The 15,036-nt window shown below is 38.4% G+C and overlaps 1 protein-coding gene across 2 annotated transcripts in view; it reads right to left on the reverse strand.

The window, feature by feature from the left end:
* Window positions 1-15,036, reverse strand: part of MCC (mutated in colorectal cancers) — a 312,445-nt gene that overhangs the window by 94,135 nt on the left and 203,274 nt on the right. For both annotated transcript variants that reach the window (XR_001145197.1, XM_004678375.2), the window contains exon 4: window positions 2,927-3,069. Coding sequence is in view for 1 of the 2 variants with exons in the window: in XM_004678375.2 (XP_004678432.1) it covers window positions 2,927-3,069 (143 nt within the window). In the remaining variant the exon portion in view is untranslated. The remainder of the gene's footprint in view (window positions 1-2,926; window positions 3,070-15,036) is intronic.

A 15,036-nucleotide genomic window follows, 5' to 3' on the forward strand; every position in this document is an offset into this window, starting at 1 on the left:
GGCAGGCAGGGATCGAAATCATGCGGAGTTGGCTTAAGCTTTTTAGTGCAGTGCTTTAACCTGCTGCGCCACCAGGGAGGGCTGGATTTTGTTTTTTAATCCAGCCTGTTACTCTGTGTCTTTTTATTGATGAGCTTAGTCCATTTCCATTGGCATTTGCTGACTTGGTGTTTGTTGAATATGTCATTCCATTCTCTTCTTGCCCATAGTATTTCTTTAGAGAAGTCTGAAGTTAGCCTGAGTGGATGTCCTTTATAGGTTATATGTTTCTTCCCCCTTGCAGCTTTTATTATTATTATTTATTATTATTTTTTTTCTTGTACTGGACACTTGGAAGGCTTACTATTATGTGTCTTGCTGTAGTTTTTCTTTCATTGTGGTAACTTGGTTTCTTCTTGCTTCGATTTATCTATTTTCTTCTTCATGCTTGGGAAGTTCCCTTCTTTTAGCTCCGTGAATAGTTTCTCCATTCCTTGGTCTCTCTCCTCACCTTCTGTGGTACCTATAACTCATTTGTCTTTATTTCCTTTCCTCATGGTATCAGATAGTTCTAAATGTATTCCTTCATTTTTTTCCCATTGTACTTCTCTTTCCTTTATTTTTGGGTTCTTTTTATATTTGTATCTTCAAGAGTATTGATTCATTCTTCTATTTCATCAATTCTATTTTCATGATTTTCCCAGTGTTCTTTAGCTCCTCCATTAATCTTTTTAATATTATGTTTCCTTTCTTCCCCATAGATTCAATTTTATTCTTCAGTTCATTAATTATATGCCTCAAATCATCCTTTCCCTTTTCATCTTTATGTGTTTGAATGATGGCAAATTGAAATAGCAGGGAAAGAATTTCTTCTATTTCACTGTTGTTGAGTTCTGGGACTGATTTTCTTTTTGCTGTATGTCCTTCCTCAGAGGGTTTGCTTGTTTATTTGTATTTGTCTTTTGCTCTGTTGTTTGTTTTCTAATTTGTCCTATCACTGTGCCACTGACACTGCAGGCATCTCTTTGGAGTTCTTCTACTGGGATGCCAGGTACTGGTATCCAGACTGAGTCTGGCACTATCATGTTAGACTTCAGGAGGACAGCAATGCTGTGATAGGAAAGAGGTCACTATTCCTGAAGATAACCAGGCCTCTGTGGTGCTGTTGGTCTCTTCCCCTACATGCCCATCTGAATCTTTGTTTTGGAGCTCTCCTTCTGCCTTTGTTTAGCTCCACATAGAGACATGTAAGGTCATTGGTCTCCAAAACCTTTAGGCAGTCCCTTATTTTCCTGCTCACCTTTGTTTGCACAGCCCTCTCTCTGCCTTTACTCATTTATAAAAAGGGATTGCATAGTCACACTTGCTTCCAACAGACTAACACGCAGGTCTGCAGTTCTTATGGTCCACTGATTACCTTGATGGTAGAGCCCTCCCTCCACTTACTCAGTTCTGAAAGGGAGGCTTGGGACTGCTGGCCTCTAATTCAGCAGCCTTGTAGGCAGCTGTACTGCTATACTGCTCACATTTTGTTTGTGGAGCCTTCCCCCAGCCTTTTTCTCAGTGGTTTCTTTTGGGTATTTGAGTAAAGGTCAAGGTCCGTTGCATGATCTAAATCCTGTTAACCTCTCCAGACTTTACCTCACAACTCTGTGCCTCTGCATATCATTATCATAGCTCACTGTCTTGAATGTATCTCTCCTCACCAAATGCCATTTCCTTCTTGATTTACTTCTTTCCTATTTATCCTCGGAACTCTGCTCAAATTTCTAGAGGAACATAGCCTAGAAATCCTAAATAGGATCAGATTCCTTTGACATACACCCATGGTATTATGTTCCTCAATATTATAGAACTTACATAGGTTTATACTTAAACACAGATGTGCGATATTTAATTAACATTTCTCTCCTGAATTTGAAGTTCTGTGAAAGTTGTACTATATTTACTCTTCCTTCTCCTGGTTCTTCTTCCATCTGTTCTACAAGTGATCATTTTGTCAGATATCATGCCTTTTTTGACTCCACATCCTTCAGAAAATAAAGATCTCCTTGTATCAGAAATTCAAAGCTTGTATTCTCTACCCCATTCTCTCCAAAGGTCCAATTAGGCATCTTCAAGTAAACCAGCAGTTTTTCAAGATTTTGAATGCCACCAGATTGGAATATATCACTTGATAGGTTATTGTACACACACACACACACACACACACACACATTCACAGATACAATACTATTGTATTTTTTTCCTCCTTTCCTTTTATTTTTGAAATATTTCATTTTTCATGTAAGTTTAAGATTCATGGGTCATGATCTTCAGTTTAAAATACAAATGGGCTATGGCAACAACACTTGATGTATGGAATCATATACTTGTAAAATACAGACAACAGTGTAAACCATTGCAAACTCCATCAAAATATTTAAATGAATAAAATATGATGCCATGTATACCCACATGGACATTTCTCTACAAACTCAAAAATCACATATTTCCCAGTTCATTTCTCAACTAAACATCCTTGCTAAGGAATGTATTTATTCTCTTACATGGTAAGAGGCATACTGGATTCTTCTTTACCCAGTATTTGTAAGCCCTTTTGGTTCTTTCTCTGCAGTATGTCACTATCCATTCTGTTCTTTCTGTTCTTATCATCATCATTTTGATTTTATTATTAAATTTGGAACACTGCAGTAGTCTTTTTACTGGTCCCCACTTCTAGAATTTTCACATAGAGGTGACATATGTTTGAGTCACACACAGCAGGAAGTTTATTCAGTTTCATTTCACCAATACTCTATATAGGGTACTAAAATGGATGTTTTCTTCTAGTCACCAAATTCCTTCATTAATTAAATTTCAACTTGAGCTGCGTCATTATTTCTAAAATTCCTGTCACAATGCAGAAACCAAACTCTGGTTTTGTAGTAATGGCAGACAGGCTCACCCATATCAGCGGTAACCATAGTAGACTGGTTTTCAGGGATGGAGACAGAGGCCTGATCTTGGTCCATGCTTCGGGAATCATCATTAATCTCATGTTGACTTTGACTGAGTTCTGATCGCAGCTCTGAGTACTCATCTTCCTCTCTGAGAAAGAAAGAAGAGTCAACAACCACCTATAGACAAAGCCCTACAGGAAATGTCTTTTAAGTACAAGAAACATATATTATGAGATAAAATAGAGAGAACACTCTTTCCTCTACTTATAACACATGGACCAGATTTCTTTTTAGCCCAAATATATAGACACTCACATCATGGTCAGTGTGTGAAACTGAAAGATTGCTCTGGATTTGTCTAGAGCCTACCTCATACTTCACTCTTTTAAGATTTCCTGAAGGAATTAGACTTCTTCCCCACTGAAATTTATGGGCGAAAAAGGATGAAGAGTACTAGCAAATGCCATCTAAGCTGGGGTGACAAATCTACAAATTAAAGAAATGTGTAGAACTTTCCAGAGTTGTACATTCTCATAATAAATCCAATATTTCCAAAGCAGGAAGTCAGCTAAGCCTCTGGATTATAAGTATTTTAAAAATAAAACCACCCAGAAGGATGAGAAGACTTAAAACAGAGATAAACCTCCAAATGTGAAAATATAGTAATCAGAGTGGTGAAAGGAAAAAAATATGCTAATATACTCTGAAGAAGTTAATTATTATGCATCTGCAAATTTAACAATAATTAGATTTGGAAAGAAAACAATTAAAAATACTCCTAAGGGTTGACCTTGTGGTCCAAAGGGTAATTATACCCTGATATATCAGCTTGCTTTTCAACTAACACTTAAAATTCTGATTTGAGTCTAGTGGAAATTTCATGGATTATGAATGATATAATCAGTTTCAGCCTGACCAAGACTGTTGTACAGCCAAGAAAACCATATGAATGCTGCTGTTTTATAAATGTTTTGTAAATGACATTTTCAAAATCTTTAAAACCCTCCTCAAACCCTCCTACCTTGGGAGGACCCAGAATATATAGTACCTGCCAAATCTGCTTTGTAATGTATTACTCCTGGGGTTATTAGGATGAAGTTTATAAAGGAATAGATCAGAGAGGGTGAGAAATGGAAACTGCTGATCATATAAATATCCCCAGCTGAGTCAGAGGTCATTCTAAAAGAGAATTATATCATACTAGAAATGTTGTTTCAGGAAGAAGATTTTCAGTGCTACAAAATGCAAACTAAGAATATTTGTTCAATATATTCAAACACCAAAACAATGATAGGAAAGCAAAGAAGATGGCTCCTTCATTCTAGGAGACAAATATATTTACAGTAATTCTAACTTAAGAAGGATGCTGTAGGTGGATGAGGAGACATATCTGAGACTGCAGACAACTAGTGATCAGGGAAGACTTCTTGGTGGGCTCTCACGATAAGAAGATTCTTGACAGATTATGAGGCTAGAGGGCTCATGCAAAGACTCAGAGGAGACTTTGAAGAATTTGAATATGAACATGTAAAACTCAGAGAGCTAAGTACAGCTGAAGCCAGAGGGGTTGTATTATGGGACATGGGACTGGAAGGACATTCAGGCCACTTCTAGAGGGGCAATTTCAATCAAAAGGAGAATTTATTGAATTGACAATCAGAGTTGGTGAAAAGAAACAGAAATGTGTGAAGTTTAGGAGTTCAGGGGAAGAAGCAAATGTTGCCATGATCTTGCATGGAAACAATAAAATAAGCAGGTGGGAAGCGAAGAAAGTCCACAGGGGGGAGATGGGTTTGGAACACAATCCCTGTGGTGATAATAATGAGTATTACAGAAAAAACAACACATGAAAACAAAGTAAATAATAATTAGCAGCGGAAAACAACCTTGCCAGATTAGGTGGTGTTTTGTGCTACAAAGGATAAGGTATAAAACATTAAATTGTGTCTGAATATTAGAGAAAAGTGTGTGATACTTATTGCTTCTCCCACTGAATGACAAAAAGTTCATGGAGCTGCATATCCTTACCAATGCCTGAATATTATTGCATCATTTCTGAAAAGAAGTTGGAACTGAACAAGGAGATGACAAAAGTGGTATCTCAGGGTGCTTTGAAAGCAGATAGCCCATTTGAGTTCACAGTATGTGTTGAAGACTGATGTTGGGGTTTCTCTCTCTACTCTAATTCAGGAGCATTGGAGCAATGGAGCACAAATTCAAACTGCTCTTCCAGTCTAGGAGAATTTTACAAAGGCAAGAATTTAAGTGTGTTTTAAAGGATACTCTGCAAAGTAGTGTCACTGAGCTGGTAAAAGTGAGTAGTTAATGTCAAAGGCATCTCAAAGTAATTTTATAGTTTGCTTCCTTCAATTGTAAATAGCTTCGTTTGGAGAGATAAAATACCTCTTAAAGAAATAACTGCTAATGTTAGTAATAAAAAGAAAGAAAACACGAAAAGGTCTAAGTAGTGATTATGTTATGCTACAAAACAGAAATTTGATACAATGATAAGCATTGATATGATTAGCTGTTGTTGCAGTTACTAATTCCAGAATCACAAAGTTCTCAGTTGTTTACCTTTGGAATATAAATTATTTCATAGTTCTTCCACCTTCCTCTACTTAGAATTGCAATGATTAATGCTTGTTAGAAGCTTAAACAACAAAGCAAACAAGACCATTCCTAATTTGGTAGATCACAGTGTAATGATTATTTGTGGTAAGAAAGTCACTGACTAGCACTGTGGAAGGGATTTTAGAGACCATCTAAAATAGGAACAATGCTTTCACTTTATAAATAAGATAAATGAAGCCTAAAAATGCTAAGCCACTTACCCATGATTGTGCAACTAGTTAGTAGCACAGCTTATTTCCTAAGTCTAATACCAATGAAACAACAATCTAACATGGTATTTTTTTTTTAAAGATTTATTTATTTATTCATACAGAACTGGGGTACAGGCCAGAGGCTCAGGGGGCGGTGAGAGGCTTCACCAGAGACAGAGTGGGGAGCAGAACAGGCAGATCTACGAAGTACACTGCTGAGGGGAGCAGCGGGCGGGTCAGGAGAGGTCTGGCTCGCCATGTGGTCTCCTCCCGGGAAGGCAGCAGGCGGGAATCGAACTCATGCGGAAGTGGCTTCAGATTCTCAGTGCTGTGCTTTAACCCGCTGCGCCACCAGGGAGGGCCCTAACATGGTATTTTTTTTTTATTGTGATTTTTACTGTTTATACTTATTGGCTAGAGAAAAAAGTGAAATCTATGAAAGTATAATTTTTGTTTTCCAAACATCAAGTTAAAGTACAATGAAATCAGCACTTGCTAAAAAAGATTGTATTATTAGCAATTCCCATGTCTATTCCTTTTTGGGGTGTACTTTCATGCTTTGTTACTGGATTTGAGTAGTTTATGAACAGGACCCAGGATGAACATCTGCCTGCCTTGGCAGTCAACTATGTCCAACTAACCTGGTTTACCTTAATTGGTCTTTTTTTTGTTTGTTATTTGTTTTTTATTTTGGCCTACTGTAGTACAAATGGGGAGGGGAAGGGTATGTGGGGGTAGAGGGTGTGAGACTGGCAGACCTCCCAGCTCCTGGCAAATATTTACCTTTTCTCTGGTATTCTTTCATGGTCCTGTCTTTGTACAGTCACCCATCCTCTTATAGTCATTCCACTATAGCCCTCCCACTCTCTGTGTGACACCACCCTTATATCTTCAGCCTCTAGGCTGTGTCCACACATGCCCACACCATACACCAGATGTCCACCATCAGGCATGTGTACCCCAAGGCCATGCTCCCAAGTATGCTCCTCATTCAAGGCTGCAGATGCTAGCCACAGAGGCTACTGGCATAAAAGCCTGAGCATCTTCATTTACCCTACAACTGTATTCTCTTTTTCTTACAGTTACAGTCCTGAAATGGTTAACATTCTTTTAAAGAACAAATATTACTTATATGTAAGGAGGAAATGTATTCCATTCAGATCTCTTAGAGGATTTATAGCAGTAAATAAATGATGAGTAAAGTCTTGGATCTTCCTTAAATTCTTCCTCTTCTCATTTTTTTACATATAGCATGGGGGGTAGAATATCAGATTCATCTATGAAATTTTGCTGATTAACTGAACAAATGAGGTTCTGAAATGCTCTTATATATAATTCTCAATGAATCCAAGAATTGACATAGGATCCATATTCAAAACTTCTATATCACAAAAGAGGGTTTAATCAAAACTAGATAGGAAAACAAAAAGAGAAATTTTGTCTTTCTGGGTTTTCTTATTATTTCATTGTATTTTACTTTCTAGTCAAGAAATTAATCAAAATAACATGTTTTGCTGGGAGATAAAGAAGTTCTGTTTATACTGTGTTTGCAATACAGCAACATGAAGGTGAACAGACAGATGCATGCAGATAGAAGTATGAGCTGAAAGATCAAGAGAAAGGTTAGGATCATTATGCAAGCAGGATATCATACAAATCAGATTATGTTAGAACAAATCAAGATTTTGGACTTTATCACATTTTCTTATTTTTTAGATAAGGAAATAGAAGAATTGAGTAGAAGCAGAGGTGACACTGAAAAGAGAGGTCAGTGCTTTAGGGCTGCAGCAATTAAAGATGAAAGGAATGAGAGATGAACCCAAGATAAGAAGCAAGGATGAAGATGGGTCTTTAGGACAGAAAAGTAGAACTAGAGTTCTAAAGGGTTGAGAAGAACATACCAGAAGGGAAGGAGTATTTAGGGTCAAAATACTGCAAAAAAGGACCAGTAACAAGAAAATGTCACTGAGTTTTCAGTTAAGAACTCATTGATTAATTTTAAACAGAGTGTCTTAGTTTTGACTGCTGTAACAAAATACCACACATTAGCATGCCTAAAAGGCATAAATTTAGTCTCTTGTAAGTTCTAGACTGGCTCTTTTGTTGGCATGCAGATACCTGTTTATACATGTCAGGGGGAGAGAACAAGCCAGTGAGAAGCTCTCTGGTCTCCTTTTATGGGGATATTCACTAATCCTGTCATGCTGGGCCCACCTACATTACTGCAATTTCACCAATTACTCCTCAAAGGCCTCATCTCCAAGTAGGGCTAGGGATTCAACATATAAATTCCGTGGTGATGGTGGTGGCAGGGGTGGGACACAGTTCAATTCACAGCAAAAAAATTGGCATGTTGTTAATGTCAGAATTCAAACAGCAGTGGGCTAATGAGGAAACAGGAAATGAAGCAGTGAAACCTGTTCTCAGCAGGCTTGACATTCAAGACAGAAGGAAGGGTAAACAAATTCACTGAAAAGCTAAAATTAAAAGAATTGATCAACCTCCAACTGCACTCAAAGAAGACATAATGGTCCATTATAAAGAAAAATGACAGTTTCCTACCTTCAACCTGCACCTGGATCCCAGCTCAGACAGGCATACCATTACTGAGGTGAAAGGCAAACTAGAAGGATACAAGTTGCCCAAGATCACAGATTTGGGAGATCAGGCAGGATGGCGGCACAGTGAACGGCGAAATCATTACATCCAAGCTCACACAGGAATATAAGACTAAAAATGGACTGTAGACTACCTATAAGTCTCAACCCAAGTGAGAGCACCCTGGACTCACTAGAAGGAAGATAATTGAGGGAGACTGAGCAATTGGGAGCTCAGATAGAGGAGCTCCAATTTGGGAACATCCAGGCACCCAGGCGCTAGGAATTGCTGCAGAGGGAAACTTGCTGCTTTTTGCCCTGGTGCTGCTAAAGCCCTGGAGATAAACTGAGACAATTCAGCTCGGTGAGTGGAACTCAAGCTGCGGGGAAAAAACTGCTCAGAGTGTGCACTTAGAGCCCAGGAGGTGGGGAGGAGGACTGGAAAATGGGGCACTTCTAACGCTCTCCTTATCTCCCGCCTCCCACAGCAGAGAACTGAGACTAGGCAACATTAGGGTGTAAGGTCTTGGTTCAATTTTTAAGGCATGGTCAGCAAGACTCACAAAGCCTGAGAAGTAAAAGGGGGGATAAGAAAAAAAAAAAAAAACAGTTCGATAAGACTCAACCACAGGCCCAACCCTGAGAAAATGCAACAATTTTAACAATCCTCTCGATCCTCCATGAGCACATTCTAGCATAGAGAGGCCCTAGTAAGTGCCTCAGATGGTGAGACTTGCTATGGGATCTACTTGCTTACTGCATCTTCCCACAAAAACTGTGGAAAAGCCCTGGTGGAGAAAGACTGCTCAGGGAGAGACTAATTGGAGTGCAAAAAGAGCCCTGGAGGCACTGAAGGAGGACTGGCAGCCTGCTCAGCTGGGAGGATTGCAGCCCTTCTGGCACACCCTGCACTCCTGTATCTCCTGTTCCCACACCAGAGGCCTGAAGACTTGTGAGCCAGAAAGGCTCACAGTGCTGAGACAGTAAACAAAATCAGCGACCAACTCAACCACAAGCCCAGCTCCAGGGAGACCTACAACAATTCTAACATGCCCCCCCACCCCCCGGGCACATCCAAGCATAGAGGGAACCTCGGACATCAGAAGGCTACAAAGATCAACAGGCACCTTCCAGAGACAAGGACTCAACGTGTTACTGGAAGAGGCTGAACACCACAAGAGACCCCTGACTGTTACAGGCTGAGATGACAGACAGTGGGGGCTGGAAAAATAGGAGATATTGAAAGAAAGCACAACTCAGAATGTCCTCCACAACTGAAGTATCTGGAAGTCCCTAAGCCACCCCAGAAAGAACAAAAGAAAAAAATGCTGGTCAGTAATAGCAACACCGTGTCTCAGTGAATAGAACGTATTAGAAAATATACGACAGGTAAAAGAAGACAAACAAATACCCAAGCAAGTCCACAGGGGAAATATTCACCACAAAAAAAATCAATCACCAGAAAGCACCAAAGAAATAGAAGAACTGCTCAGTCTACCAGATGGAGAATTCAGAATCATCATGACAAATAAACAGAAAGAAGATGAGAAGGAAAAAAATGATGAGGCAAGCCATCAAGAAATGGAAGAATGCAAACAAGGAAATGAATTAAAGAAATGAAAAAGAAAAAAAGTTATGAGACAAACAATCAGCAAATTGAAGAAAGAAAACAAGACCTTAAAAAAGGAAATAGAAGAAATGCAGGTGATGAAAAGGCCACTAGAGGAGATAAAGAATACTGGGAAAAGTAATGAAAACAGAACAGATGAAATGGAAGAATGAATCAGCACCCTCAAAGACACAGAAATAAAGAGAATTAAAATAAATAAATAAAGAGAAGTAAAAAGAAAAAGGAATGCTATCTGACACCATTAGGAAAGGAAATATCAGAGTTATAGGTATCCTAGAACGTGAAGAGAAAGGCCAAGGAATTGAGAAAATATTCACAGAGACAGTAGAGAGAACTTCCCTAATATGAAGAAAGAGATGCAAGTAGACATCCAAGAAGCAAGAACAGCAAACTACCATGACGATAGGTGAAATACAGCAAGACACATCACATCTTGGTGAAACTACCAAGAATACAAGACAAGGAAAAGATAATGAGAATGATAAGAGGTAAGAAGCAAATAACTTATAAAGGGAAACTGATCAGGCTGACATCAGACTTCTCCAATGAAACACTATCGGCAAGAAGAGAGTGGAGGGACATACTCAATGAACTCCAAAGCATTAAATGCCAACCAAGAATACTCTATCCTGCAAAGCTCTCCTTCCTCTATGAAGAATAAGGACATTCTCAGACAAACAGAAACTCCACAACTTCGTCATGACTAAACCCCACTCCAAAAAATACTACAAGAAACTCTCAAACCAAATCCAACAGAAGAATGAACAAGAACAGTTCAAAACAAGGAATAAAAATACAAAAGACCAAAATGGCAAATGTAGGTGCCAGTATATCAATATTATCTCTAAATGCAAATGGCTTAAACTCATCAATCAGAAGACACAGAGTTGCAGGATGGATTAAAAACAGAACCCAACATTCTGCTGTCTGCAGGAAACACATCTAACTACAAAAGATAAAAATAGATTGAAAATAAAAGGATAAAACACAAGCAAATGGACCAAAAAAGAAGGCAGGAACAGCTATACCTATATCAGATAAAATAGACTTCAAGCTAAAAAAGGTTAAAAAAGACACAGAAGGCCACTTCGTTATGATTAAGGGGACAATACAAGAAGAAGATATAACAATCATCAACATATATGCACCAAATGAAGGAGCATCAAAATATATCAGGAAACTATTATCATCTTTGAAAACATATATCAGAGAGAACACATACATAGTAGGAGACTTCAACATGCCACTCTCAACAATAGAGAGATCAACAAGACAAAAAATAAGTAAAGACATTAAAGCTCTGAACAAGGACCTGGACATCATGGGTCTAACAGACATCTATAGGATACTGCACCCCAGAAAAACTGAGTACACATTTTTCTCAAATCCACATGGATCATTGTCTAGGATTGACCACATATTGGGTCACAAGATAAATATCAATAAATACACTAAGATCAAAATCATACCAACTGTTTTCTCTGACCATCAAGGAATCAAACTAGAAATAAACCATATGGAGAAGGCAAGAAACCCACCTACCCCGTGGAGACTGAAACCCACACTACTAGAGGACCAATGGATCAAGTAGGAGATCTAAGAAGAAATTTAAAAATACCTGGAGAAGAACGACAACGAAGACACAGTCTCCAAAACTTATGGGACACATTAAAAGCAGTTTAAAGAGGAAAATATATAGCATTATAGGCTCACATAAAGAAACAAGAAATAACTCAAAGAAACAACCTAATCTTCCACCTTAAAGAACTGGAAAAAGCACAGCAAAATAACCCAAAAGCCAGTAGAGGACAAGAAATAATAAAAGTCAAATCAGAAATAAGTGAAATGGAAGTTTGGAAAACAGTCCAAAAAAATCAATGAAACTAAAAGTTGGTTCATGGATCCAAGGCACCCAGCCTCAACCCACCATCTGTGGATGTGCCCTCCATACCAGCCCCAGTGAGTGTGGCTTCTGTCAAACTGAAACAGTATTAAACAGAGTTAGACAGATCTCAAACAGTGTTTAATCTGTGCCAAGGGGCTAAAATAGAGTGAAAGGACAGAAACAGGTCATTGGCAGTGGTTTTTACCCATGTGCAAGAGCTCTCAAGCTCAAGGTGCTTCAACAACAACAGCATTTATTTAACAAACAGTTGATTTGGGAGAAAGGAGAGAATTTATTTTTATTTTCTGCCTTTAGTGGTAGTTAAAACTAGTAGGTAAAATCCACTGGGGTTCTAGGTCTTAATTTGTGTACATTTTTACAAAACATATATTATTATTTTTTACATCATTCTTAATTTTGTACATTTTTTCATTTTGGTTGTAATCCCTGTGGCAGCCAGCTGTCTCAGCCCAAATTTTGTCTAGAAATCTCAAACAAAGGCCGCTCCTGGAAGATGAGGTGAAGATAAGATGACACAGCCGCAGCCCACAACAGCAATTGATGACTGGGTTGGATGCAGACCAGACAGAGAGGAACCCAACAGCACCAGGAGATGGTGCCGGAGAACCACAGGCATACCAGCTCTCTCAGATGTTTGGCCAAGCCTGACAGTGCTCCTTGTGGGCCATGTCAGAGGTAAGGTTGGAGGCAGGTGTAGCAGCCCAGTCTCTGTGCAATCTATGGAGATCTGAGGTCTGGAAGTCCATGGAGGTTCTCTGAATTCCATGGACATACTTGATGTTCTTCTTTCTCTAGAGGTTGTCTGCCAACCTTCTTCAAAGGTGGTCTAATGAATGCTATCTTTTTGAAGGCCATGAGCAGAATGAATAAAGCTGTCTCTTGTTCTGCTTTATATCCCTCGTGGTGTTCTATTCCACAAGTCTGATTAGACATTTTTTTCAATCCTAAGTGTTTTGATTAGGCTGTTTAACAGCTAACAGATTGTTTTCCATTTTTTAAATATGAATAACTAATTACTTAATTGAGCTTGCACCTGACTGGTCCATTTTAGAATAAGAGTCAGGTATAAAAGGGGGGAATGTCCAGACTGTCCCAGTTAGCTCAGCACAGGCTTGTGGGCCAGTTGGCTCCAGGGAGCCAGAGCTGGAGCCAATGTTGCTAAGGCTGGGTAAGAGGGACTATCAACAGGTGGTGGGCTGAGGCCAGCTTACATCAGCCACAACAAAGACTTTTTGTCCTGTGGTCTCTGGGGACTGTGGGGATACAGTTACAATAGCACCAGAAATATATATATATATATAAACCAATATCCCTGATGAACATTGATGCAAAATCTTCAACAAAATAGTAGCATATCAAATTCAACAATATACCAAAAACATTATACATCACCATTAAGTGGGATTGATCCTAAAGGATGGCTTTATAAATGTATCATACTAACAAAAGAAAGATAGAAATCATATGATAATATCAATATGTACAGAGAGAACATGTGATAAGATTCCATATTGTTTATGGTAAAACTCTAATCAAGATGGGAACAGAAGGAACCTACCTCAACATAATACAGATGATATATTATAAATCCAAATTCAACAAAGTAATCAATGGTGAAAAAGTAGAAGCTTTCTCCTAAGATCAGGAAAAGACAATAATATGCAATGTCACTACTTCTCTTTAACTTAGTATTAGAGGTTTTGTACAAAGGTATCAGACAAAAATAGGAATTAAAGAGAATCTATATCAGAGAAGAAAAGTGAAATGATTACTATTTGTAGATGATATATATAGAAAACCCTAAGTATTTCACAAAAAAGCAATTTCTACCTATTACTAAAATAATAAATACATGAATGTGGCATATACAAAAACAATATACAAAAAAATGTAGCTTTTTTGTATGCAAACAATGAGAAGCAAAGGGAATAAAACAATTTTGAGTCTTTTTTTTTATTTTCTTAAGTGCTTTAATGGGAATTACAAACTTGCTGATGTCTGTCAGCCTCCTCTAAATCTGCTATACTCATTTGCGGGGGACTGAAAATTATATTCTGTTCATGAAGTTCTAACCTACAATCACTCTGAATGTCAAGTTACAATTTAAATCTCTGAGGTTCTAAATTGAATATGAAATTTCTTGTATGGCTCCAACTTCATGCAAATGTTTCCATTATTTTTCTCAGAAAGCAGAGGCCTAATCCTACTGTAAGCAAGTAGCCCTGTCATTAGTGGAGTCTCTAGAGTTGTTACAAAATTCATCCAAAGTTTCTTCTGACCTAGGATTTCTAAAGGGAGAGTTTAAGGCTGCATCTAACACTGTCTTAATTGTGGGTTGAACAATTTTTCATCAAACAAAGCATTCTTTCTCCATAAAGGTAAGTACTGGCACTTGGCTGTCCTTGGACATAGACAGGGAGATAAAAAAGTGCTATCTATGGCTTATTGAGTCACTTAAAATAAATGCCTCCTCTGAACAGTAGGGCAGATACACAAAGTTAGTAGGCAGGCAGCCAAAGGGCCAGCTAATTGAGAAACAAGGAAGACAGGGTGCCTCACAGAATTTTGTAAGGAGTTAAAATTAAGTGAACACACAGACACTGTAGGTTCTAGTTCTGCTTTTACTCTCTTATAAATGTAAATTCAAAGAAGCTGATTAATATTTTTTAACAGTTTATTTTTACATCATTTTGTACATTTTTTTTTTCATCTCAATTGTAATCCCTGCGGGTTTCCCATCACCAAGTCACCCATGTTCCATCACCATAGTCCCGTGCACTTCCCTCTCAACCCCCCCCCCGTTTTTGATGCCATTCCCCGCTCCACCCCCACAAAATGTCTCTGGTATATGGATGTTCATTATTCTTATTATTTTCTCGCCTGGTCCATTATACTCCTGCTATGAGCGAAACCATCCGGTATTTTTCTTTCTCCTTCTGGCTTATCTCACTAAGCATGATCTTTTCCAGCTCCATCCAAGTTGCTGCAAAAGACATGTGTTTCTGTTTTTTGGTTGCTGAGTAATATTCCATTGTATATATGTACCACATCTTTTTAATCCAGTCATCTACTTTTGGGCATTTGGGCTGCTTCCATGTTTTTCCAATTGTAAATAAAAGCTGCTTAATATTTTTTAAGCCCCAGGTTTTTCACAGTA

This window comes from Condylura cristata, unplaced genomic scaffold, assembly GCF_000260355.1.
Source record: "Condylura cristata isolate star-nosed mole 26May11 unplaced genomic scaffold, ConCri1.0 scaffold00007, whole genome shotgun sequence".
NCBI lineage: Eukaryota > Metazoa > Chordata > Mammalia > Eulipotyphla > Talpidae > Condylura > Condylura cristata.